General features: G+C 48.6%; 2 protein-coding genes across 6 annotated transcripts in view; one reads left to right on the top strand and one right to left on the bottom strand.

The window, feature by feature from the left end:
- NGEF (neuronal guanine nucleotide exchange factor) overlaps positions 1–25,958 on the bottom strand; it is a 101,796-nt gene that overhangs the window by 45,078 nt on the left and 30,760 nt on the right. Inside the window, exons 1-3 of one of the 5 annotated variants that reach the window (XM_039489392.1) lie at positions 25,478–25,506; positions 24,148–24,268; positions 1,222–1,440 (exon numbers count right to left, since the gene is read on the bottom strand). In XM_039489392.1, coding sequence (XP_039345326.1) covers positions 1,222–1,440; positions 24,148–24,268; positions 25,478–25,481 — 344 coding nt within the window. In that variant the 5' untranslated portion in view covers positions 25,482–25,506. Of the gene's footprint in view, positions 1–1,221; positions 1,441–3,071; positions 3,167–3,588; positions 4,111–24,147; positions 24,269–24,720; positions 24,866–25,477; positions 25,507–25,958 lie in introns of those variants that run through there. The other 4 variants (XM_039489390.1, XM_039489389.1, XM_039489394.1 and 1 more) reach the window with 4 other exon arrangements.
- The window catches only part of NEU2 (neuraminidase 2), a 67,905-nt gene continuing 44,549 nt past the window's right edge, over positions 2,603–25,958 (top strand). Inside the window, 1 exon segment of the mRNA XM_039489395.1 lies at positions 2,603–2,651. The gene's annotated coding sequence lies outside the window, so the exon portion shown is untranslated.

Here is a 25,958-nt window from a genome sequence, read left to right as displayed (position 1 = left end):
GGACAGAGGATGAATGCATCTCGGTTCCAATACATGGAAGGAGGCAGGGGGAAGGGATGCTGAGAGTTCAGTCACATACCCTGGTGTAGGGAGAGGGGACTGGAATCGGTTCCAGCTGGAGTTCAGCCTGGATTGGTACAGGGAGATGGGGGGGAGAAATAGGGATGAACCTGGTTGTGGGGGGGGGGGGGGGGAGGAGTTTGATGGAAAACACCCCCAGTTGATGCATACGTATGGGGGGGGGGGATATGAGGATCAGTTCTGGTTGTGTGTGGTGTGGGGGGTGGAATGGAGATCAACCCCCTGTCAGTAAGGGGGTGGAGGAGGGCTGGAGGTGTTGGAGGTCAGCCAGGTGGTGCAGGGGAGAAAGTGCAGAGAGTGGAGATCAGCCGGGGTTGGGTTGGGTTGGGTTGGGGGGGGGGCGGAGGCGGTAGAGAGCAGACCCAGTCTGGGGGGAGGGGGTGGTTGTAGAGCAGCCCCAGGCACGGCAGTGGGATGGGGGGTTGTGGAAAACAGCCCCCGGCGGGGCAGGGGCATTGGGGGGCTAGGGGTTGGAGAGCAACCCTGGGCGGGGCAGGGGATTGGGGTGCTGGGGAGTGGAGAACAGCCCGGGCAGGGGATTGGGGTGCGGGAGTGGAGAACAGCCCCGGGCGGGTATTGGGGTGCCGGGGCGGAGAACAGCCCGGGCGGAGCAGGGGATTGGGGTGCGTGGGGAGTGGAGAACAGCCCGGGAGGAGCAGGGGGCTGGGGTCCGGGGGATTGGAGAACAGCCCGGGCGGGGCAGGGGATTGGGGTGCGGGGAGTGGAGAACAGCCCGGGCGGGGCAGGGGATTGGGGTGCGGGGAGTGGAGAACAGCCCCGGGCAGGGGGATTGGGGTGCGGGGGGGAGTGGAGAACAGCCCCGGGCGGGGGGAGTGGGGTGCCGGGGGGGCGGAGAACAGCCCCGGGCGGAGCAGGGGGGGTGGGGTGCGGGGGGGAGTGGAGAACAGCCCCGGGCGGGGCAGGGGGATTGGGCTGCGGGGGGGAGTGGAGAACAGCCCCGGGCAGGGCAGGAGGATTGGGGTGCGGGGGGGGCGTTGGAGGGTCCGCGGGTCACCGCGCTCTGGCTCAGGGGGCAGAGGAGGGACGCGAGCCCGGCGGTGGGTCCGCCTGCAGGCGGGAAGGGGTGAGTGGGTCCCGCGGCGGGGCGCCCCCTCCCCGCCGTCAACCCCCGCCCCTCACCTGCCGGCCGGGCAGGCTCCGGCCGCGCTCTCCGCCGAGCCGTCGCGGTCCAGGGCGCAGGCGGCGCTGAGCGCCGCAGCCAGCAGCTCCATGTGAGGTTGTGACAGCGGCGGCGGCGAGTCCGGCTCCGAGCGGCGGCTGCCGAGCGACTCCGCAGGCGGCGCGGGGTTGGGGGAGGCCGGGCGGTTGCCACGGCAACGGGGGTAGGAAGGCAGCAGCCTGCGCGGGAGGGAGATGGAGACCTGCAGCGTGCGCGGGGGAGGGACCCCCGGCCCGGCTAGAGCCCCCGGGACACCGACCGCCCCCCCGAGTCCCCCGGACTCCGACTGCCTCCCCCCGAGCCCCTGGGAGACCCACTGCCCCCCCCCGAGCCTCCCAGACACTGACTGGCTCCCCCAGAGTCTCCCGGACACCGACTGCCCCCCGAGCCCCTGGGAGACCGACCGGCCCCCCCAGAGCTCCCGAGCCTAGCTAGAGCCCCCGGGAGACGGACGGCCCCTCGTGAGCCACGGGGAGATGACTCGCTCCCCCCAGAACCCCGCCTCCCGGCCCGGCTAGAACCCCCAAGAGATGGACCAGGCCCCCAGATGCCCCACGGCCCAGCTAGCGCCCCCAGGAGATGGACCACCCTGGAGAGAGCTACACTCCCCCAGCAGTCCGCTCCCCAGCTAGAGACCTACACCCCCCTGAGAGGTAGCACCTGCCCCGATAGAGCTTCCCACAGCTGCACCCCTTTCCCAGGAGCACCCCTGAGAGAGCACTGCACTCCTCAGAGCCCACCGCCCTGCCCATCGCCCAGAGGCAGACATCCCCCCCCCCACCAGAGGTCCCTCCCACCCCCCACCCCTCCCCATTCCAGCAGCCACCATCCCTTTCCCCAGCCAGATCTCAGAGATGTGTGCACCCACCCACCCCTTACTGCCTCCAGCCCAGCACACTCACAGAGGACCTCTCCCTAGCCCCTCAAACCCAGAGCACAGGTCTCCCCCCCACATATAGAGGTGTCCCCTACCCCTTGCTTCCTTCAGTTAGGGGCACAGAACCTCTCTTCCCCTTTGTCTGCACCTCACGCCCTGGAGCAGAGAGAGCGTGGCCAGTGAGTGTTTTGGAGGGGAAGTATAGCGTTTTTGGATTACTCCCAGATTTGGTGCATATTGTGCATTTCTTCTACTGCAAGCAAATTCTGAGATGGAGGATAGACTCAAAATAATTCCCTCCTCCAGTCGCCCATCATAGGGACTTTCTCTCAAATCCAAATTACCTCACAGACAGAACAATTACCTTCCTCCCCAATACAGGGGATTTTGCACCTTTCTTCCCTGCACCTCCCTCTCTACCTAAGAATTGTCAGCTTTACAGGTTGTTTTTTTTTTTTTTTTGCTCAGACAAATATCAATATTTTCGGCAATCTAAAATCTGTCTTCATTCAGGTAATCTTTATGCTGCCTCAAGGTTGATTCCACTTGAACTTTAGCATACAGTCACATGCTTCTGATCAATTTGAAAACTTGTGGACAGGCTGGGTGCTGCTCTGCCACAACTTGCTAACTCCCAGGAGAAAAAGGTAATTCATGCCAAATTAAATCTGAGGATTTAAACAGGAAATTCTCAGCCAAGTTTCCCAGACAAACCTTAACTTACCCCTTTGCATATATAAATATGGCTTTTTTCAATATGTAATCATACAATTTAGGCAATAATAATGAAATCCATATGTGGATCTCAATGTATAGATAAAGGCAGATTTTTTTTCTCTATTATACTGTATTATTTGCCAAATAATGCATCAGGATAATTTGGCCCAACTTCTTCTAGTTACACTGGTATAAACCCAGAGAAACTCAACTGACCACCAGTGGATACCATCTGGGTTTACAATGGTTGTCACACACATCCCCGGTAGAGCCCCTCTTGGCTGGAAACTCCAGGCTGCTGTGTTGGGGAGGGGACCCAAAACACTAGATTAATGTGCTCTTAAGCTTCCCTTTGGCAGAATAGGTTGTAGCACTCTCTTTGCCCTTGGCATCATTAGCACATTTCCTGAGCACAGGCAGGCTGTTACCCCTTTATGGAAATTGGATCTCATAGGCTAGCTGCCCTCGGTGCCCCCAAGACCAATGGTGACCCACTCCCAGACTCCCTAGTAGCTTAAGCACACCCTTTCCCAGAGTTCCATCCATGGTTGCTCTAGTAGGTTTATAGTGTAACTCTTGAGGGGGCACGTATTGATGAAGCAAATAGACACACAGATAGACTTTAGAAAGTTTTCCAAACACAATTACTCTTTACTTAAATATTGCAAGAGAGAGAAAGATATAGGCAAACAATAAAACACCTATGTGTATTTCCCTACTTCAGTTTCCTCACCAGTCTTGAGCATTCTTTAGGCTTCAGGATGCCCCCTTCCTGCACACAGTTTCTCTCAACCACGGAATGTCTCTCTCACCTGTGTCCCAGTTTCCTTCTTTCTGACTGATCCCTCAATTAAACAAGCCCACACTGCTATGAAAGCATTAAACATGCTTCTCTTCTGCCCAAGCTTCCTGTGTGTCTCAAGGTATCACCCTACTCATCCAGTCTCTGTAGTTTTAAAGGCTAGTTCTGGCCATCTGTTTGGGGGAAATATTCCACCCAGAAAATCCTAGCCTTGCAGGCAAACTTGGTTGAACTGGTTTCCAATCCTCCCTCAAGCAACCCTTCTTAGAATACACATTGGGCAGAGCACAGTGATTGAGGTTAACCGCTTTCCTTTGTACCTGGTCTGGGGGTTATGTAACACAGACTTGACAACACCTGGCTAACTCCACATCCATGATACAGCAATTTCATAATACCAGTCAGAACTCATAAATTGTACATACACTGATTTTCTAAAGCATCACAACCAGTGTTACTGAAGAATTTGGCCTTTTGTGAGGGTGTGCTGGGAGAGGTTAACAGCTGCTAGTGGTCACAGAGGGTTTTGATAACTTAAAGGGGGATCATGGGATTAGAGTGACCAGATGTCCCAGTTTTATAGGGACAGTCACACTATTTGGGGCTCTTTCCTATATAGGTGCCTATTACCCCCCACCCTCTGTCCTGATTTTTCACACTTGCTGTCTGGTCACCCTACATGGGATAGATATTGCATTTGACAGCTAATAGGGAAAGTCAGGGGCTTATCACAATGGGAAGTTTGAGAATTGGAAGGGGGTTCTGTGTTTTGTCACATCTGTGAATTTGATGGAGTAAGGAGTGTTTGAGACCAGGAGTGGGGGTCAGGAGTTTGTCACTAGTTAGAGGGTCAATATGATAGGAAAGCTGGGTGACAGCACTTATCAGTCATGTAGAGGGGTCTGGGGGACAGACAACTGTGAGGAGGGCCAAAGGCTTGGAAATGAGGTAAAGTGGTCAAGAACACTAGTTGCAATGAGGCTGGTCTGTCTGATCAGTGGATAGTGATTGAAAGCTCAGCACTTGTCCCTGAAGTAAGAGTATTGGAAGGGTTAACAGCTGTGGGGGAGGGGGGTCAGAGAATTGATACTTACAAGGGAGGGCAATTACTTTGATGAGCCTGTTCCTGGTAGAGTTAAGAGCTGCCTATTCTTCACTCCTGCCTCAGGATCAGGGCCAAGAGTGAGATAGTTCTTCCTAAACCTGTATCTACCAATGGGGTGCCAGAGCAGCAAAATGCACAAACTTTTACCAATTGTGCTAAAATAAACACAGTTCTAAATATGACTTTCATGGGGACCTATTTAGATAAATCTCACAAGAAACTGATGCATGTTAAAAGGTTAATGAATTCAACTTTAATAAGTTTTGTGCTAGTATTTCTTAACCAAATATTTTAACAATTAATTCTTATACGGCATTTTTTCTCTGTAGATCTGAAAACTTGGTACAAGGTTGGACAGTATTATCTCTATTTTACAGATAGGGAGATTGAGTTACTATTGAGAGGTATAATGTAAGATGCTCAAAATTGCAGCAAGTCAGTGGCAGAGTCAGGAGAAGAACCCAGATATCCTGACTGTCAGTCTGTTGCCCTGTTTTACTGGGCCACCCTCTCAGGGGTTAAGTCTATGACAAATCTGAACTTTTTAGAAACGTATCAGAGGGGCAGCTGTGTTAGTCTGTATCCACAAAAGCCACAAGGAGTCCAGTGGCACCTTAAAGACTGACAGATTTATTTGGGCATAAGCTTTCATGGGTAAAAAACCCACTTCTTCAGATTTTTTTTTAGAAACGTAAGCATTTGGGTTATATGCAAAAATAGAAAACATTTTTTTCCCACAATCCTATAACTGCCTGATAATTAAGACAGGCTGCCTGGTTTTTCTTCAAACTTTCCACAATAAACTCACCTTTGGGCTCAGATGAAAGCATGAAAAATGTGAGTCCAAAATTTTTGTTAATGAAAGCTATGAGGAGGTGAAAACAGGAGTTTAGAAAATGGAATGCCTTCTGTGACCATGGGAGGTCACTACTGTGATAATAAGGAACATCCCAGATTTTAGTCCCATATAAACCTGTTCCATTTTTATGCACTGACAGGCTCATTTTCCTTCCCCTAGAAAGAATATTTTTATTTTTAAACTTTAATCTTTGAAAAGTGTTGCCCTTTCTTCCTTGCCAAATACACACCACCTACTCCTACTTCAGTCTCTAGGTCTATAACTGAAGTGCTCCTTGTAATCAGAACAAGTGCTTAAGAAGCACACCCGAAGAAAGGGCTCCCCACACCCAGCAGGGGAGAGGAGTGGGAAAAAGAGAATCTGACTACTGGCATGACGTGCATTTTAAAAATGAAGCTTCAATCCTGCAAGCTGGTGAACACCTCCTGTTAGGTGCTGAGTGCTTTCTGCTCTGACTGATGTCACAGCAGACACAAAGCAACTTGAAGACTGAGCTCTACATTAAAAACAAAAACAAAAAAACACAGGTCCTCTTTAGGAATTGTGGGGTTTTCTGATGCACCCTGACACTGGGAGTTATCCCCATGTGTGCCTCTCCCCGTTTCATTAGTCTTCATGGCACTGGGAATGTTCAGTGTGGCTGTGTGCTAAGAAGAGGGAATGTGAGTTGTGTGTATTTCTTCAAGGAAGTAGGGGGTGGGGTGGTTGCCAAATGTCCTTACCTTTAGCATAGTGCTGTTGGAAGAGAAGATTTTAAATTTGGCTGACCTGGCCCATAGCTAATTAAAAATGTGATAACTTACTGGAGTTCATAATTTGCCTTTTTCAGTATTATAGTTATGGCTGGATTTTTTTATTCTAAACCCCTATTTTGAGGTGCTAATAGTTTTTCAAAGTAATTAACCCACTGGACTAACATTGTTCATGTATATTCTAAGCACAAAAGTTAATTTTATTGGAAAGCTTGACAAAAACCTCACTTGGCTGTTCCTGAGGATGGAAAAAAGAGGTTTTTATATGTATTATTATTATTTATTATTATTGCATTAATCTTCCTCCTACAGAAACTAAAAAGAAGAAACACAGAGGACTCAGACCAGCAGACCTTACTTGGGGGGCAGTGGGGGCGGGTACTTGCATAGGTAAAGGCTACAAATGGGGCTCAGACAAACAGCCCTGTTCAACCAAGGCCAGTTGACTCACAGGAGAAATGTGGGGTCAGTTATAACTTCCACTAGGGTTATACCTAGTCAAGTATGTTTTGTGACTCAGTTAGACAACACGTGTCTGCTGAGCAGTGTTTTCTGCAATGATGAGTAGTGCAAGCATAACTTCTCTATTTTGGTAGAGTGTTTTGAGTGTTACATCAGGTCCTATATGTTATTTTTGCACAGGAATTCAGGCATCAGTCTCTTTTTTTCTTTTTGTTAATCACAGACTCTAAAGGTACCATCTGTGCACAATTTTTACTCCTGGGCCATGTCTTTCTAGTGTAGGACCAGTGGAACTCCCCAATCCCTGAAGTTTTTTGGCCCCCACTTCTAACTTCTATCTCTTCTGATTCTGCTTTGGCTCTGTGTCCCTGTGAGGTACCAACCTTGCACTGGGTCAACAGGGGATGACCAATCATTATGAGCCCAGGAGACCACTCCCCATAGCCCCTGCTGTGCATGCTCCAGGTGGAGGGGACAGATAAAAGGAGACATCCCAGCTAAGTAAGGGCTGGTGGAGGAAGGATATGTGCTGCAGGCTCCTGCAGTGGAACCATTGACTCTCCAGGCTGTTGGGACTGTGGACCTAGACTATGCTGTGGATGACTAGCTGACCACAGAGACTGATGGAGATGCCGAGCCACTGTCAGCTGAGGTGGGATTTATGGTAGTAAGTGACCCAGGGAATGTGTTAGGAGCCAATGCCTGAACCCTTAATAGGCAGTATAAGAACCTGGTATAGTAGTGTGGGCCCAAGTTCCCCTACCTTCCCACCCTTGCCTGCAATTGCCACTAGGCATGGCTACCAGGGACTCTGGATGTAGACTGAGTGTTTGTTCTGCCCTGCCCCAGGGGCTGCAGACTGATTGTTTGCTCTGCCCTGCCCTGCTCAGAGGGTCAGAGCCCCAACTGCCATTGTTTGCTCTTGCCAGTAGGCCCAAGGGCTACAGACTACTTGTTTGCTCTGCCCACCAGAGGTCCTGAGCCCCTTGATCATGATTGTTTGATGCAACAGGGAATCCTGACAATCATTTGATGGGGTGTACCAACCCTGCACTGGGCAAACGGGTGGCCCCCCCACTCGACATGCCAAGCCCCCAGGACTGTCCCATTTCAGTTCTGTATTGCCTCAGGTATTCTTTGTATGGTGTCTCGGTCTGCCAGTTAGGTCTGATTATTATTTTTAAATTAGCAATCTTTGACTCTGGGTGTCCTTTGCACTCCTATTATTAAGGTTGTCTGACATTTCCTTTTATAAGATGCTGTTTTCAGTTGCTTATAATAACTTTTCCAAACTTTAACCATTTGGGCTGAAATTTCCCATTCTGGGTGTCTACCTTGAGCTGAATTTTTGTGGCAAATTTCAGCCAGAATGTTTCAGCCGTTTCTTAGAATGAGGCTGGGGGAAATGGAATTGTTTTGCCCATGTTAAAAAAATTCTGGTCACCTTTTCTTTGAAAAATCCTTGTGCCCCCATGCTTTCAAGCAGGGATTTGAAATTCGGCATGGAGATGTGCCTTTGTGTCAGGGATGTGCCTTTTGCTGTCCCCATGAAAATCCACCCAACTTTGGCCAATTTATAACCCTTTGAAAAATCCATTTTGTATATGCTCAGTAGAGACTTGTTTGAGCCTGGCAGCTAAACTCCCTGATGACGTGGTCCACAGTGAGCATGTTCCAGCCCAGGACAGAGCAGGATTTCCCCTGTAATTGCAGCTGTCTGGAGCTGTGGGTTGTGCTGCTTATAGCAGGGGTTCTCAAACTGGGGGTTGGAATACCTCAGGGGGTTGCAAGGTTATTACATGGGGGGTCGCAAGCTGTCAGCCTCCACCCCAAATCCCGCTTTGCCTCCAGCATTTATAATGGTGTTAAATATATAAAAATGTGTTTTTAATTGATAAGGGGGGGTCACACTCAGAGGCTCGCTATGTGAAAGGGGTCACCAGTACAAAAGGTTGAAAACCACTGGCTTATAGGCATCTGACTGAGAATAAGGAGATTGTCCTGTCCTTTGTTCTCAATGACATCCCTGCAATACCCAGGGAATGTGGAGGAGGGAGCTGCCTGATTAGGATGCAGAGGGGACAAGAGCTGGACTGGCAGGGGGAATAGATTGGGACAAGAGTTTAGGGGTGTGTAGACTGGGATCTTGGATGTTGGTCAGATGGTAGGGGCGGGAAACAGACTAGGAGTGGGAACTGGGGCAGAGACTGGGACTCGATGGACACAGGGCCTGGGAGCTAGCGGCGGGGGGCAAGATTGAGATTGGATGAGAAGCTGGGTGGGAGACTGGGACTGAGAACCAGTGAGGTGGGGGGAAGGAGGTGAGATGGAGAGAGATAGAAATGACGAGGAGCCAGTGTCCAGGGGGAGAATTGGGATGGCTGGGCAAAGAGACTGGGACCGGGAGCAGGGGATAATAGGGGACACAGATTGGATGAGGAGCCTGGGGAGAGAGAGACTGGGAATGTGAGTGAGTGTAGGATGTGATTGGAAACCAAGGTGGAGAAGAGAGAGATTGGATGAAGAGCCAGGGGGTGGGACTGGAATTGGCTAAGGAAGGAAACTGGGGACAAACAGCTACAGGGTTATGGGGGAAAGGGGTTAGGAGTGGCCTGGCAAGGAGAGTGGGAGCTGGGGGGAGTCCCAAGAGGTCAGACTGTGAATTGCTGATCGAGGAGACTGGGATGAGAAGCCTGAAAGGTAAAGACTGGCTAGGTGAAGTGAATGGGAGTAAGAAAAAGAGCCAGGTGGGGGGAGGAGGTTTCCCTGTGATGCAATAATATAGACCTAGAAGCAACTTTTTTGGATGAAACTTTTGTTGCCAAAAAAAATCAGATTTGGATTAATGACAATCTTTTGCAAATTTTTGTCAAATTCGCCAAATTCTTTGTCAGCAGGAAAAATTTCCAAAAAAGTTTAAACATTTCAACTTTTTTATTTGAAATGACATTTTGTTTTGAATTTTACTTCAATTTCATTACAGTTTTTTTAAAAAAACCTTTTAAAATGAAATGTTTCATTTGACCCCAAACAAACTTTTCCCAAGTCTTTTGATTTGATGAAAATTTTGAAAAAAAACTGTTTTGGGTCATTCCAAAACACACAAAATTTCAACTCAGTTGCTGAACTTGAAAATAGAATGTGTAAATAACCTAGTCATAGAATTTCTGGCTTTTCAATTTGCTTTTTTTAAAACCTAGGAAATTACCTGCAAAGAATAAGAACATTATTAAGGATGCAAAAGTCAAGCAGTCAACAGTTAGGAAATGCCAGAATTAAGGTTGCCTGTGCAACCTTAATTTGGCCCCTTTTTGCATATGCATTCTGATTGTATTTAAATAACATGGTCACATGCTAATTTTTCCACACCACCTGGACCTGCCCTGGGGATGAGGCAGGATTGAGTAGTAAAGGAGACTTGTCTGTAAGGCCCCTGCTTCATTTGTTGCTGAAGTTGGAAGGTGTGTAGTGAATATAGCAGGGGATTACAGGAAGAGAAGGGATGATGTCAAGTTTCCTTCCATTGAATTCTGCCCTGGATAATTGGTTTCTGTACTTGCCTGTGCCACAGTTCCTATCTGACACTGGGAAAGTCACTTAAACCAAACTTTTCACTGATTGCATCTTCCTCATTTTCTGGGTGACTGAGTGCATGCCCCGAGGCCTGATTTACAGAAGTGCTGCTCACTCATAGCCACAACTGAAGTCAATCAGAGCTGTGCTTTGAACATATAAAGTTCTAACTACTCTGATAAATTAGGTGCTAGGCACTCATATTGGGAATCCAAAAGAAGTGGATACTTTGACCTGAATTTCTCTGTGTCTGTTTCCCACCTGTGACATTAGGATAATAATATCTTGTGACAATAATTAATTAATATTTGTGAGCAGTCAGATACTATAGTAATGGGTATCATAGGCGCTCTGTCCATTGTCTGTAGCTAGTGAAATAATCAAATAAGAGACCAGAAGATGACAGGAACAAGGAACTCCCACTCAGATCCACTCCAGGCATCCCGCTCTACTCAAGGCACTCACGAAAAAATGGAATGGGGCCTGCAAGCTAAGAAAACATTCCACAAAAGTTTTCTCTAGGGAGATTTTGGACTGTATCCATATGCAACACTGACATTCCCATTGCTCTGAATAGCCATAACTGCACATTATCCCGCCAAAATATCTTGCTCTCTCAATCTAGTTTTCTCTTTATTTACTGAAATGGGTTCTACTTTCTTTGCTGTTGCCAAACGCAAATATACTATCATTTTCAATAATCTTGGGAGCGTCATCAGTTTGATAGCTGCTATGTGATCTGCGTTGCAGTTATGTTTGTGATAGTCCTCCCTCCTTACATGCTATCCTAAAAATAGAGATTTAGCAGGAATACTTTTGCCAGCAGCCCTCAGATGTGGATACTGAGTATTGGGGGAGCATGGTAACACAGGGCATTTTCTGTTGTGAGCCCTCATTTCTGAACCTGATTTTCTCTGTTGATCCAACAAAGTTTACTGTGATGGGGTATATCAATCCCACACTAGCCCAGCAAGGGTTGACCATTCACTGGTCACACCCTCTCACCCTTGCTTGGCATGCTCCAGCTGAAACCAGGATATAAAAGGAAGCAGCTCAGCTCAGTCTGGGCTGACTGAGGAAGAGAGCGAACGCACACTGCAGGCTCCAGCCAGGAAGCCACTTGAGTTCCAGACTGTGGAGGCTAAAGATGTCAAGTCTACTGAGGACTCGCAGTTAACCATGGAGATAGAGGGAGAAAGATGGCTGCTGCTCCCAGCAGAGCTGCCGGAACTGGAATCACAGGAAGTGGCCCAGGGAACACATTTGTGGAGGTTGGAACCTGAACTTGAAACCAGGACTTGGGTGCTGAAACAATTTGTATAGTGGGGATGCTGAGAGCCAGTGAACCAAACTCTAAAGCCCGTATATTACTGAAATCACTTCAAGCCAAGGAGTGTGGGAGCATCCCCAGCACCCCTAATTCCAGCACCTATCACCCAGGACTACCGATTCCACAGGGCCCAGGAGGTGGGACTCAATGGAATAGGGTGGATCCAGGTCTTCCTACCCGCTGCCACACCTGCTCCTGGGTGTGGCAACTGCCCAAGATACTAGACACCATTGCCTGAGACTGTGAACATTGGACACTACTGCCTGACACCAACGACACTGGCTGCTAGGCCTCGCCACCCTGAGGACCAGGACAGCCTCATGGACTCCAGCTGCTAGGTAGGGTTGCCAGGAGTCTGTTTTTTGACCGGAAAGCCCAATCGAAAAGGGACCCTGGCAGCTCTGGTCAGCACCACTGAGCGGGCTGTTAAAAGACCAGTTGGCGGGGCTGGCAGGCTCCCTACCTGACTCCACGCAGCTCCCGGAAGTAGTGACATGTCCCTTGGCTCCTAGGTGGAGGGTTGGCTGGGGGGCTCTGTGTGCTGCTGCTGCCCCGAGCTCCACAGCTCCCATTGACTGGGAAATGAGGGTGGGGAAGAGTGAGCGACAGAGGGAGGGGAGATGGAGTGAGTGGATGGTGGGCCTCGGAGAAGGGGCAGGGCAGGAGTGTTTGCTTTTGTGTGATGGTAACTTTCTAATCACACAAAACTGAACACTCTTGCCCTGCTCCTGCCCCAAGGCCCCTCTCCTCCCGCTCACTCCATCCTCCCTCACACTCCCTCATTCACTCATTTTTACTGGGCTGGGGTAAGCAGTTAGGGTGCAGGAGGAAGTGAGCTCCGGCTGGAGGTGTGGCCTCCAGAATAGGGGTTCACAGTGCAGGAAGGGGCTCTAGGCTGGGATGGGGGGTTGGAGTGTGGTAGGGGATACCCTCTCTGGTCTAGGGCCAGAAATGAGGGGTTCAGGGTTCAGTAGGGAGATCCAGGCAGGGGATTGGGATGTGGGGGTGGTGAGGGCTCCAGCTGGGGGTGTGGGCTCTGGGGTGGGGTTGGAGATGAGGGGTTTGGGGTGCAGGACGGGGCTCAGGGCTGGGGCCGGGGGTTGGGGGGTGGGGGGTGCTGGGTGCAGGCTCTGGGAGGGAGTTTGGGTGTGGGAGGGGGCTCAGGGCAGGGGGTTGGGGTGTGGGAAGAGGTGTGGGGTGCAGGCTCTGGGAGGGGGCTCAGGGCTGGGGCAGGGGTTAGGATGCAGGAGGGGGAGCAGGGAGTGGGCTCCGAGTGGTGCTCACCTCAGGCACCTCCCTGGAAGCAGTGACATGTTCCGAGGCAGAGATGCAGCCAGGCGGCTCTGAGTGCTGCCTCTGGCCGCAGGCACCACCCCGCAGGTCCGACTGGCCAGAGTTCCCAGCCAATGGGAGCAGCAGGGACAGCGCACAGAGCCACCGCCCCCCCAGCCACGCCTCTGCCTTGGAACATGTTGCTGCTTCTGGGAGCCGTGTGGAGTCAGGTAGGGAGCCTGCCAGGGGGGCATGTGAACTGCTGGGTGGGGGAGGCTAGCCCCGAGCCTCACCACTTCCACCTGAGGCACCGCCCCTTCCGCCCCCTCCCCAAAACCAGAGCCACTTCACCATGGCTGCTGGCCCTTGACCTAGGCTTCCTAGTGCCCATAGGCCCCCCTGCCCCGGACCGCTGGGAGGGAGAGCGCGTGGTGCCGCTGCAGCCTCCCCAGCTCTGGTGCGCCAGGAGGGAGAACATGCAGCGTCACCACAGCCCCGGGAAGGCAGATGGCGTGGCCCCAGCCCCTGGAGGGGGAGGATGGGTGGGGCCATGTCTGGCTGTTTGGAGCAGCCCAGCCTCCCCTACCCACTGCCCATGGAGACTGCTGACAGGAGCTGACAGGGTCCCTTTTCAACCGGGTATTCTAGTTGAAATCTGGACACCTGGCAACCCTACCTACAATGGGGAGTATCAACCCTGCAACACTTATGTATGTTGATCTTCAGGGTCTGATGCATGGCTCACTTCTTTATGTGGAGGGAGATGGTTTGAATGTTTTTTCCTAAATTCTTTTGGAGCTGACACTTTTGTCAATTTTGTTACTAATTTATTTTTGGTTCCCGTTGGCTTAAATATGTTTGGAGGCTTCACTGGCTGTCTTTTTTTTTAATGGGTTTTATTTATTTTAAATGTTTTTTGTTAAAATAGGAATTAGAATATGGTATCATTAGGAAAGGAATGCACATGCTCCTTCAGTAACTCCAATTAGGTGCAGGAAATGTGACATGTTAAAATCTGAATTTACTGCTATTGGCACTGAAGCTTCTGTTTCAGACCCTGAACCAAAAAATCAGTTATTCACTCAGCTCTAATGGAGAGCCTATGAGAGGAGACTAAAAGAACTTGACTTGTTTAGCCTAGCAAAACCAAGGATGAGAGGGGAAGGGTTATGACCGATCTCCTTAAATACATAAGGGGGCGAACACCAGAGAGGGCCAATAACTATTTAAGATAAAGGACAATGTTTGCACAAGAAAGAGTGGTTATAAACTGGCCATGAATAAATTTAGACAAAATCAGAGGAAAGTTTCTAACCACAGTCCTCCCAGCCCCGGAGCACTGGGAGGGAGAGTGCCTCTTAGAAGGAGTAGTGGGAGCAAGAAACTGAACTAATTTTAAGATGGATCTTGATACATTTATGAATGCAATTATATGACAGGGTTGCCTGTGATAGCAGAGGAATCAGAGAATATCAGGGTTGGAAGGGACTTCAGGAATGGACTCAATAAGCCACGAGGTCCTCTCCAGGCCTGTGTCCCTATGATTTTAAAGTGCTTGTAGCGATGCAAGGACTCACTCCTGCGGTGCCTCCTGCTGGTTGTCTCTGGGAATTAGCTCATCCAGCCTCCGGAGCGCCCTCTGCAGGCTGGTGTCCTGCTGCCGCTTGGCCCCCATGTCCCTCCCGGACCCAGTGCCCTGTTATCTGGGGTGCTGCCCCTTGGCAGTAATCCCTTTGTCTCAGGGTCTTCCCTTCCTGGGGAGCCCCCACCCACTATCCCCACCTTGCCTCAGTATAAGGCTACTGCCATTCATTGTCTAGCCCCCGCACTCTGGGGCAGACTGCAGTATCAGCCTACTCATCACCCGCAAGGTTGGGTTTGGACCTGCTGCCTTTGCCTACCCCTGGGCTGCCCTCTGCAACCCCCAATACCCGTTGGCCTTCTGCTAGGCTGCAACCTGGGGCTCTCCAGGCTAGAGCTCCCCAGCTTCTCTGCCTTTCCTCAGCCCTGCTCCATTCAGGTACTCTGCTCAGGTCCCTGCAGCCAGGTCCATCTCCCTCTACAGGTAGAGAGAGACTCCCCCTGCTTCTGGCCCACTACCATCTTAGAAGGGCCAGCTGGGCTCTGATTGCTCTGGCTACAGCTGTGGCTGCTTTCCCCATCAGCCCAGCTTTTCTCTGCCACAGCCCTCTCCCAGGCTGCTTTAAGCCCTTCAGGGCAGGAGTGGAGTAACGACCCCACTACAGTGCTTTAAAAATTGTTGTGTGCTCGGAGATGGCTGCATGTCAGTAGCAGGTGAAATGATTCTGTTTATATAGGTTTCTTTGTCTAGTCAGTCTGGGCTTGTTTCTATGAGCACTCAGTGTGTAAATCTACCCAGCACTAGTCTGCTGGGCACTAAGTGTCCATGTGGAGCCTGCTGGTGCATAGTAAAGTTCCATAGTGCACTTTGATCTACCCTGCTTTGAAACAAGAGTAGATTAAAGTGCACTGGGTAACTCTTAGTGCATGGCAGCACAGTCCATGTGGACAGTTACTCTGTGATAGTCTAGTGCAGGGTAGATTTACACCCCAGCTTACCACAAACTCACTGTTTGTCTAGACAAGTTCTACGTCTGCCATGTAGACATGTGATGAACTGTACTTATAATCCAAGTTCCTTCTAAGCCGTGCAGCAGGCTATAAACGGCTGCGCAGGCATGCAGCCATGGGGGCCTGGGGAGGGGAGCAAGTTGGGGGCATGCAGGGCTACTGCGGGCCTCTCCCCAGGCCCTGGAGCTGCTGCCGGTGGGGAGAAGCACCTCTTTTCCAGAGCTGTTGCTGGTGGGGAAAGGACTCGGGGGAGTCCTCTGGCCCCAGCTCCAGGGCAGCCTGCATCCCAAACTCCTCATTCCCAGCCCCACCCCAGAGCCCACAAATCCAGCTGGAGCTTTCCCCCCCGCACCGCACCCAACCCTCTGCCCCAGCCCTGAGCTCCTGCCCACACTCTGAACCCCTTGGCCCCACCCCCACCACACATCATCTCCATATTGATTAATATAGCAAAATTCATTCCGCACATGGATATAAAAAAATTAGAGGGAACATTGCTTATAATGTTCCTTTGACTTGCCTGCACTCTGCCAAGTAGCCAATTTCTCCAGAGATTGATCTAACATGTAGCACCCCACATTTCTGAGCAGCTAGATAGACTCATAAACTTTCAGGCCAGAATGGACCATTGTGATCATCTAGTCTGACCTCCTGCACACTGCAGGCCACAGAATCTTATCCACCCACTCCTATAATAGATCAATAACCTCTGGTTGAGTTATTAAAGTCCTCAAATCATGATTTAAAGACTTCAAGTTACTGAGAATCCACCATTTACTTTAGTTTAAACCAGCAAGTGACCCATGCCCCGCTGCAGAGGAAGGCAAAAAAACCAACAGCCCCAGGGTCTATCTGACCTGGGGAGAAATTCCTTCTCAACTCCAAATATGGTGATTAGTTGACCCCTGACCATGTCAGCAAGACCCAACAGCCAAACACCTGGGAAAGCCCTATCACAGGAGTAGGCAACCTATGGCACGTGTGCCAAAGGCGGCACGCAAGCTGATTTTCAGTGGCAATCACACTGCCCAGGTCCTGGCCACTGGTCCAGGGGGCTCTGCATTTTAATTTAATTTTAAATTAAGCTTCTTAAACATTTAAAAAACCTTATTTACTTTACATACAACAATAGTTTAGTTATATATCATAGACATATAGAAAGAGACCTTCTAAAAATGTTAAAATGTATTACTGGCATGTGAAACCTTAAATTAGCATGAATAAATGAAGACTCGGCACACCACTTCTGAAAGGTTGCCGACCCCTGCCCTATCATGTCATTGTAGGCAATCTCATCACCAGATTGGAGGCTTCATATCCAGCATGAACATAGAAATAAACTAGTTTAAGTATCTTTTTAGACTGGTAACCTTGTGGTGAGGTATGACAAGGTGAAATTTCACATTTTGTTACTTTTCCCTTGTAGTTGGTGGCTCCTAATGTGTATCAAATTTCTAGATTCTAGCTCAATGGGAAAATGAAAGGTAGTAGTGTCGTTGTGCCATTACAAGAATCTATTAAATTACATTTCTCTGATTCTGTTGATATCTTGGGTTGGAAGGGACCTCGAGAGTCAACTACTTCAGCCTCCGGCACTGAGGAAGAACCAAGTGTGCCTAGAGTCTAGACCATCCTTGACAGGTGTTTAACATGTTCTTAAAAACCTCAGTGACAGGGATTTCACAACCTCCCTTGGAAGCCTATTCTAGTGCTTATAATTGGAAGGCTTTTCCTAATATCTAACTTAAAATTCCCTTGCTGCAGATTAAGCCTATTGCTTCTTATCCTACCTTCAGTGGACATGGAGAACAATTGGTCATCATCCTCTGTATAACAGCCCTTAACATATTTGAAGTCTATCAGGTCCCTGCTCAGTCTTCTTTTCTTAAGACTATAATATGCCCAGTTATTTTTTTTATCCTTTCCTTACAGGTCAAGTTTTCTAAATCTTTTATAATTTTTGTAGCTCTCCTCTGGACTCTCTCCAGGTTGTCCACATCTTTCTTAAAGTGTGGTGCCCAGAACTGGACAGTACTCCAGCTGAGGCCTCTCCAGTGCTAAATAGGAGCAGGATAATTACCTCCCGTGTCTGCTGTTAATACACCCCAGAATTATATTAGCCTTTTTCACAACTGCATTACATTTTTGACTTCTAGTCAATTTGTGATCCACTGTAACTCCCAGATCCTCTTCAGCAGTACTACTGACTAGCCAGTTATTGCCAATTTTGGATTTGTGCATTTGATTATTCCACCTAAGTGTAGTACTTTCCATTTGTTTTTACTGAATTTTACCTTGTTGATTTCAGACCCAATTCTCCAACTTGTTAAGTACTGTGTAGTGAGGCAGAGTGGGGTATTAGTGAGTGCTGCCTTCCAAGTGTGGGGGCTGCAGCTCAGTTGAGGCCAGACCAGGGAAGGTGGCAGAAAGCCATCCCAGGGAGCTGAGCCCTCAACAGAGCCTGTGACTGGCAGTGTGGAGAAAAGGCAACCCACTGCCCCAGGAGACAGAAGATCCTGGGGAGAGACCAGAGGAAGGCCTGCCTGAGACTGAGCGCCAGATCCTAGCAGTGACGGAGCAGTGACAGCAGGAACTGGTAGGAAGGAAGTAGCTCAGCAAAACCAGATTTTGGTCCAGTTCTGCCGTTGGGACGTGAGGCAGCAACCACATTTTCCCCGCCAGCCCAGTGGTGTGATCACCTGCCACTGCTAGGGCCCTGGGCTGAGACCTGGTGGAGCAGAGTAGACCCAGGTCCTCCTAACCCTAGCCGCATGCTAGGGCTGGCAGCACACTAACGTTTAGGCCGGTAGGCCAGCGACAGTGACTGTCTAATTGTTGCTGTCCACCCCAGCCAGGAGGCAGAGGGCCATAGAGGGGTGAAGTGCTGTGCCTGCACCTGGAGGGCTGGAGCCCTAGTGTCTGCTGTGTACCCTAGCCAGGAGCCCGGGGAAACAAGCTGACTGGTGGTGTGTCAATTTCTCTTTTTTGGAGACCTGAACTGATATCTGGGTGATTGTGTGGCCGCAAGGTAGAATGGCTGATGGACATAACTCCCTGATGCTGCCAAGAGAGGGCACCCTAACCCCAAGAGGGAGGGCAATTTCAGTCATTTGGAATTCTAATCCTGTCCTTCAAAGTTCTTGCAACCCTTCCCAGCTTGGTGTCATCTATAAATTTTTATAAGCACTCTCTCCACTCCATTATCCAAGTCATTAATGAAAATATTGGATAGTAACAGACCCAGGACTGACCTCTGTGGGACCCCACCAGATACATTTTCCCAGTTTTACAGTAGACCATTGATAACTACTCTTTGAGTACAGTCTTTCAACTAGTTGTGCACCCACCTTATAGTAATTCCATCTAGACCACATTTCCCTAGTTTGCTTATGAGATTGTCATGTAGGACACTGTCAAAACACTTACTAAAATCAAGAGAGATCATGTTTACAGCTTCCCCGCCATCCACTAGGCCAGTAACACTGTCAAAGAAGGAAATTAGGTTGGTCTGGCATTATTTGTTTGTTCTTGACAAATCAATGACGGCTATTCCTTAAAACCCTATTATCCTCTAGATGCTCTTGAACTGATTGTTTGTTTAATTTGCACCAGTGTCTTTCTAATTTTGAAGCTAGGCTGACCAGTCTATAATTCCCTGGATCCTCTTAGTTCTCCCTTTTAAAAATAGATGCTATGTTTACCCTTCTCCAGTCCTCTGGGACCTCACCCAGGGCTGCCCAGAGGATTCCGGGGGCCTGAGGTCTTCAGCGGGGGGGGCCCTTCCGTTCCGGGACCTGCCGCCGAAGTGCCTCGAAGACTCGCAGCGGGGGCCCCCCCCGCCGCCGAATTACTGCTGAAGTGGGACCCACCACCGAAGTGCAGCCCAGTCTTCGGCGGTAATTCGGCGGCGGGGGGCCCCCACCGCGGGTCTTCGGGGCACTTCGACGGCGGGTCCCGGAACGGAAGGGCCCCCCCCGCCGCTGAATTACTGCCGAAGACCGAGCTGAACTTCGGCGGCGGGTCCCGCTTTGGCGGTAATTCGCCGGCGGGGGGTCCTTCCGCCCCAGAGCGGAAGGACCCCCCGCCGGCGAAGACCGGGAGCGGAAGAAGCTCCTGGGCCTGGCCCCGCAAGAGTTTTCCGGGCCCCTTGGAGTGAGTGAAGGACCCCGCTCCAGGGCCCCCGAAAAACTCTCGTGGGGGCCCCTGTGGGGCCCGGGGCAAATTGCCCCTCTTGCCCCCCCCTCTGGGCGGCCCTGACCTCAACTGTCCTCCAGGAGTTCTCAAAGATAATAGCTAACTATTCCAATATTGCTTCAGCTAGTTCCTTAAGAACCCTATGATGAATTTCATTAGGCCCTGCTGACTTGAATACATCTAAATATTCATTAACCAATTCCTTCCCTGTTTTGCTTTGTGTTCCTTCCCCCTTGATGTTTCTATTAATTCTGTTAAGTATCTGATCAGCATCTTATTAGCTGATGATAAAGGAAAGATGCAAACTAGATGGCACCCATCTTCAAATAACTGCTCTATCTGCTGGTCTACTTATGGGATGCTCATGTAGAGGCTGATATTTGAAAAGATTGTGTGAACGGGAACCCAGATGGAGGTAGCATCAGGCAATGTTGTTTGATCAGTACCACAACTATCTCCAGCTGAAGAGCTGTGCTAGTGTCCACAACAGCCAACTATGGGGAGGAGAGAAGCACCTGGTGCTTTTGTTTAGTACAGCTCCCTCTGGTACCATGGCAGTGGGCACCATAGAGACCAAGAAGCGGTACCAGAAGGAGCTGAGCTCTATAGTGTCCAGGGGAAAGCCAAAAGAGTGGGCAGCATGGGGCTGATAGCAAAAGGGCCTGAAGTTCTACACCTTGCAAGGCTAGAGATTGAGAGGAAGCAAAGAGTGCTTGGCAGGGACTGTGGGTAGGAGAGTACTGAGGAGAGGCTGGGGAGAACTAGGTGGAGCCAGTAAGCACTCAGGAAGAATTATAGGTAGACAAGAGCTTGAGAAGGGTGTAGAATGGGGTAGCTGAGGAGGGCCAGATGGCAAAACCTTGGTCCTTCTGTGAGGACTGCTCTTGTTTTGTGAGCCTCTTCTAGTTCAGTAATGGTAACTCATGTTTCTCTGTAGTCTCCCTCCTCTGTGTGCTAAGTACACAGGAATAGAAGAGACCCCCTGTGTAACACTAAAAATATGTGAGGAAACTTGAAACATCATAGGATTTATTTAATTTAATGTTTCTGAAAGTCAGTGTGACCCAAGAACCCCTGAATGCCAACTGGCAAAGGGGTTACAGGAATATCCTGATTCTGATATGTACATTTAAATTCACCAAAGAACATCACATGGGCTCTTAAATGAAAGCCAATGTCACACTGGACCTTAATAGTCTTGTGAAATTTATGTATGGATACTATGTAAGGAGTTATGTATGTAAACTGAAAATATGTTTTAAAGTCTGTATCAAGGTAGAGTCACCAGCAAAGATGAAAAATAGGTGGGAAGAAATGTGTAGCTCTGTCTCGGGATGTAAATTAAGCATTGTAAACTAACAAAATAGAGGCCTAGTTACATACAAAGTCAACAAGAAAGGAGCACACAGGAAAAAACAAGCTAGAGGGGTGGAGGGAGGTATTCTGGTTGTGTACAAAGACAATAAACTTCGGGGGTATATCTAAGAGGGAAATAACACACCCCCTCATCCTGCACTTACAGAATAAATGAACAGCATGTTTTATTCATGAAAACAGGATCTCAGCCAACGTTGCTTGAAAATGCTGCAGAGAACTTTGGGTAAGTTAAGCTTTTTCAGACAGGAGGTTAACCTGCTAGTTTAGTGTTTAGAAAGCATGTGCATGTTATGGTTTGGCTTTGTATGTAACCATTTGTTTCCAATATTCTTAGTCACTATCACTTGAATCTTTGACAATAAACTTACTCTGGTTTTCACTATAAATATCTCAGGGCTGTGGAGTTAAGTACAGTGCTGATCCTGATTTGAATCTTACAAGCTGGTGTGCATACTGTTCCTTTGGGGCAGAAGGCCTGGTATATCTGTGAGTAGCCAGTGTCGGGGCTGCATATCACAGGGGAATGCTTCAAAGGGACTGGGGTGCACCTATTAAATTGCAAGGCAAAGGGCTGGCATAGTCCAGAGGCATGTTTGAGTGGCTAAGAGACTGGTGATGTTAGGGAACTGATACCCAGCTAAGCACAAGCAAGACTTCGTCATGCTGGAGGTAGCAGGTAACAAGGTGACACAGTTCTGGGTACCCCAAAAACCATCACTGTCAGTGTTTGTGGTCAATAAACCACTCATTATTTTAATTAATTTATTAAGCATTATTGTAGCACAATTTGCTATGCTTTGAATGAGATATAATACCAAGGTCTTTGCTACTTGTGGTTATTAAGAATCCCAGAACAGGGTGTTAAGGCCAAGGTCCTGTCCAAATCAAGATCAGATAAATAGGTTATTCCTACTGTACCTGTAGCAAATTCCCCCTGTGATTTCAACTGGCTATAGGATTTCTGCTCATGCCCTGTCCTGTTGCTGTGTGCTGTGAAATAGCTGCCATGGTTGTAAATTCCACACACATTCCTTGATAAATCTGCAGACTTTGCTTATTTTAATCCTTGGGTTTAAAAAAAAAAAAAAAAACCCTTGTGCCTGCCCAGCCTCAGTGCTGGCACAGATGCTGCAGTGTTGATGTCACTGTTCAAAGTAACAAGAAAGCAGCCCAGCTGCTGCAGCTGCCACCAGCAACCTGGTGCTGCTTCCCCCGAGACACCATATGGGGCTATGTAACTGCTCCAGTGGGAAGCATCCCTACTATCCAGGCCCATAGCCTCCTTCTCTCAGATAAACCTTAGCTGACAGGCACCAACTTTTTCTTTTCTGTAAGATATTAGGTGTGAAATGTTCTACACTTTCTTAGACTGTACATAACATTTTAGGCTTCTTATCTAGCTCTTTTCCAAGGTAAAATGGTAAGAATTGTGATGTTTGGAGATAAGTGATATCCCCAGATTCCTGTAGTTATTCCAAAGTTAATATTTCCAGTGGTGCTCTTGTAAATTACAGCTGTTTTTATGGAAGGGAAGCTAAGGACAGGGTCTCAGTTTAGGAGCTTAAACTCAGGTCTTATTCTCTGTGCCAAATCTCTCTGCCCAATTGCAGTAGATATGATCCTTCCTCAGCACCATCACACTGCCTGCTTTCTGTAGACACATGACTTGTAACCTGTACTGACCTGTCAGGCTCTGCGAGCCCCAGCCTATTAAATTTGGTTCACAGGAAGCAGCTCATTGTTCTTGACTCCAGAGTTAGGACCATAATTTGCATGCTTTATAGTTGCATAACTGGCAGTGTCAGGACGTCAGAGGCTGACAGCCAGGCTTATGCCAGTGGGAGAGGAAAAGGAAGGCAGATGGGTTTAACACTCCAGCATACTGCAGCTGTCTGATTTCAAGTGCTCAGTTTAATACCAAAGAACACCCAGTGCCAGCCAGGACAATTTACTTTATTTAAATATGATTTGACTGATTTATTTGTTAGGCATTAAAACTCTATTGGAGTCCTTGTCCTAGGTAAAGTTGTTGGAAAGAATCTTTCTTTGATACTCATTTGCCCATAAGTGGCACCACTCAACCCAGTGTAATGCATCTGGTATTTAAGTCTCAGGGCTTGATTCTTGACAATGTAGGTTTGGACTCAGTATCGTGCATATAAACACAATGTAAAAGCACAGAGTGCAGGAGACATGATCCTGTATTTGAGAGTGTCCTGCACTGCAACCACCCCTTCTTCCTGCCTAGCAGCAGAACTGAGGCAAAAGAGGAGAATACACAGCTAAGCTCCTCATCTGCATGCTAAGGATCTCACTTAAGTCTACACAGGCGCGTAAGGGAGTGAACTCAGAGTGAAGGTTTCACTCTGTGGAGGACTTGCACCTATTCTTCAGCCTTACTTATGCCCACACATAGTGTCTGCTCACACTATCATGGAGTCTGTCAACCTTCACCTCTCTGTAGTGCTCTGAAGAAAGATTTGCAGGATCAAAACCTTTATATTACCTCCATAGGTGAGGGATTTAGGGCAAATAGGAGTACCTTAGTACAAAACTCTATTACCAGCTCTTGATGATACCATGTTGTACCTCGAAAGAAAACTGAAGAAGCTGGAAAGCTTTTTTTTTTAAGCATTGCAAAGACAAAATGAATGCCACTCGAAAGGAGCTCTCCCCTTCTTCCTTTCCATCTTCCTCACTCCCTTCTTCTTTCTCTCCACCCCTCCTGTCTTTCACTCTTTGCCTCCAAACTCATGCTGATAAAGTTTTGGCATAAAAGTTTTAGGTGCTAGATGAGTATAATTTTTAAAGATGAAAACAGCATTGCAGTTTAAGTTGAGATTAGATGAACTGGTGGATATAATTTTGCTCAGTCCCTTTCCGAAACAGTATTCTCTCTGCCTGGTAGCTCTGACATTGCTTCCCTGTTGTTCAGTTTAGGCAATCCTCACCACCCTCTTGCTTTCCTCCTTACCTTTGTGTCCATTGTTCTTCCAACTTTTTCACTTCGGATTTTACTGATACTGAGGGTCCCTTGCGAGATAATACATCCAGATTCAGAGGTTTGCTTCTGCTGTCTCCATTTTTGAGTGAAGCTATGACAGAAAAGAGGGACAATCTTTACATGTACTCCAGGTATCAACTGGTTTGCATTGAAAGAGGTGGGAAAATGGGCTGCATTTTGATTCCTAAGGCTCAACTTTTCAAACAAGCAGGCTTGAGGTCCATGTGCATACACTTGCCTGCAGATGATTATGCTTTACCCCAATTGCGTATGCACTCGAATGAGAAAATGAATGTAGACATACAAATGCATTTTTGTGTATATAAGTGGGTGTCTAACCACTGAAAACTTTGCCCCCCGAGCCAGTGACTTTCATCTCCACTATTTAGGGAGACAGGGTTAACTGTGCACTTCTAGGGTGTGCTGGTTTCTGTTTTGCCATGCCAGGACCTCAGTACCTCTCTCCTTCCAGGCACAAAATAGAAGAGTTCAGTTTACTGAAAGATAAATGAAGTAAACTTTCAGTAGGACGAGCAGCTTTACCTTTAATTGCTCCTCCTCTTTCCTCAAAGGAGCCGGAATGGCTTTTCCAGGGAACAAAAGCTGTGGTAGAAATCCCAATCAAGTTCATGGCTCACCATGGCAATCAGAGAAAGGGAAAGGTGCATCTCACTTTTGGGGGCTGGATATTTTCTATTGGATTTACTTTGCATTAAATCCTAATCCTGCTCCCACTTTAAATCAGTAGCAAAACTCTCACTCTTCAGTGAGTGCAGGTCCGGGCCCGAAATGAAGCATGTTTCAGAGATGCCTTCCTGGTTGATGCCACTGGGTCTCCATAAGGATGGCTGAAGTCCAAGGTTTTGCTAACCTGTGGCACAGTTTCTGGGGGTTCACAAAACTAGCTTGAGTTCTCATGCCTTTCTTTCCTCTCCTTTAAACGCTCTTCCCCTGCCAGAGGAGCTTGGTTACAAAATCCAACCTCTTTTGCTAGCTAAAGGAAAACTTATGTTGTCTCTTAGGATCACCCCCAAAACTAGGCCATTGTCTATGCTGGGTTTAGTTTTCTTTGTTTGTTTTTCTCTCACTCCCATTCTCTGCTCTCACTTCTTGCTTTCAAACTGGATTTTTCTTCCTGTTCTGTATTCCATCCTACTTTTTTCACTAGATTTCTCTTACTTTCTCTTCTTCTTTGTTTCAGAGTCTTTCCTTAGTGGAATGTGAACAGATTAACATTTGAGTCAAACTTTTGGACTTTGTGCTATTCAAGTGGGTTTGAAGTTAAGATAAAAGAGCTCACCCATTCCTTGTTTCCAGGTACTTCAGCAAATGCTGTGAGAAGAGGTTCCTGTTAGGAGACTGAGGCTTGTGTCAAAGCATACGCTGCCCAGTTGCTGTGAGAGAATGGCATCCGTCTTGGTGAAGGAGAAGTAGGAGAGCTGCTTATGTCATCCCAATTGACTGGAGAAACTACAGCTCAGGGCTGGGCTTGCTACAGTGATGCAGGGGAGAGAAGTATTGCTCCTAGCAAATCCTGCTGCATTGCCTTGTGAAGAGAGACATTGCTCTGAATGACCCTGTTGAACTATTGCTGCAGGCGTGCAGGAGAAAAGCCCCGTTCTGAGCGGCTCCTACTGCAGCAATGGAATGACACAGTGGGCATGCAGAGAAGCAGTGCTCTAAGCAGGTCAGACTGCACTTATGCTGTAGTGGGCACGTAATACAGCAGCATTGCTCTGAGCTCGTCCTTCTGCAGTGGTGCTGTGGTGAAACAGAAGAGA

This window comes from Mauremys reevesii, linkage group 9 (assembly GCF_016161935.1).
Source record: "Mauremys reevesii isolate NIE-2019 linkage group 9, ASM1616193v1, whole genome shotgun sequence".
Taxonomy (NCBI): Eukaryota; Metazoa; Chordata; order Testudines; family Geoemydidae; genus Mauremys; species Mauremys reevesii.
This window is presented reverse-complemented; position numbering and strand designations above follow the sequence as displayed.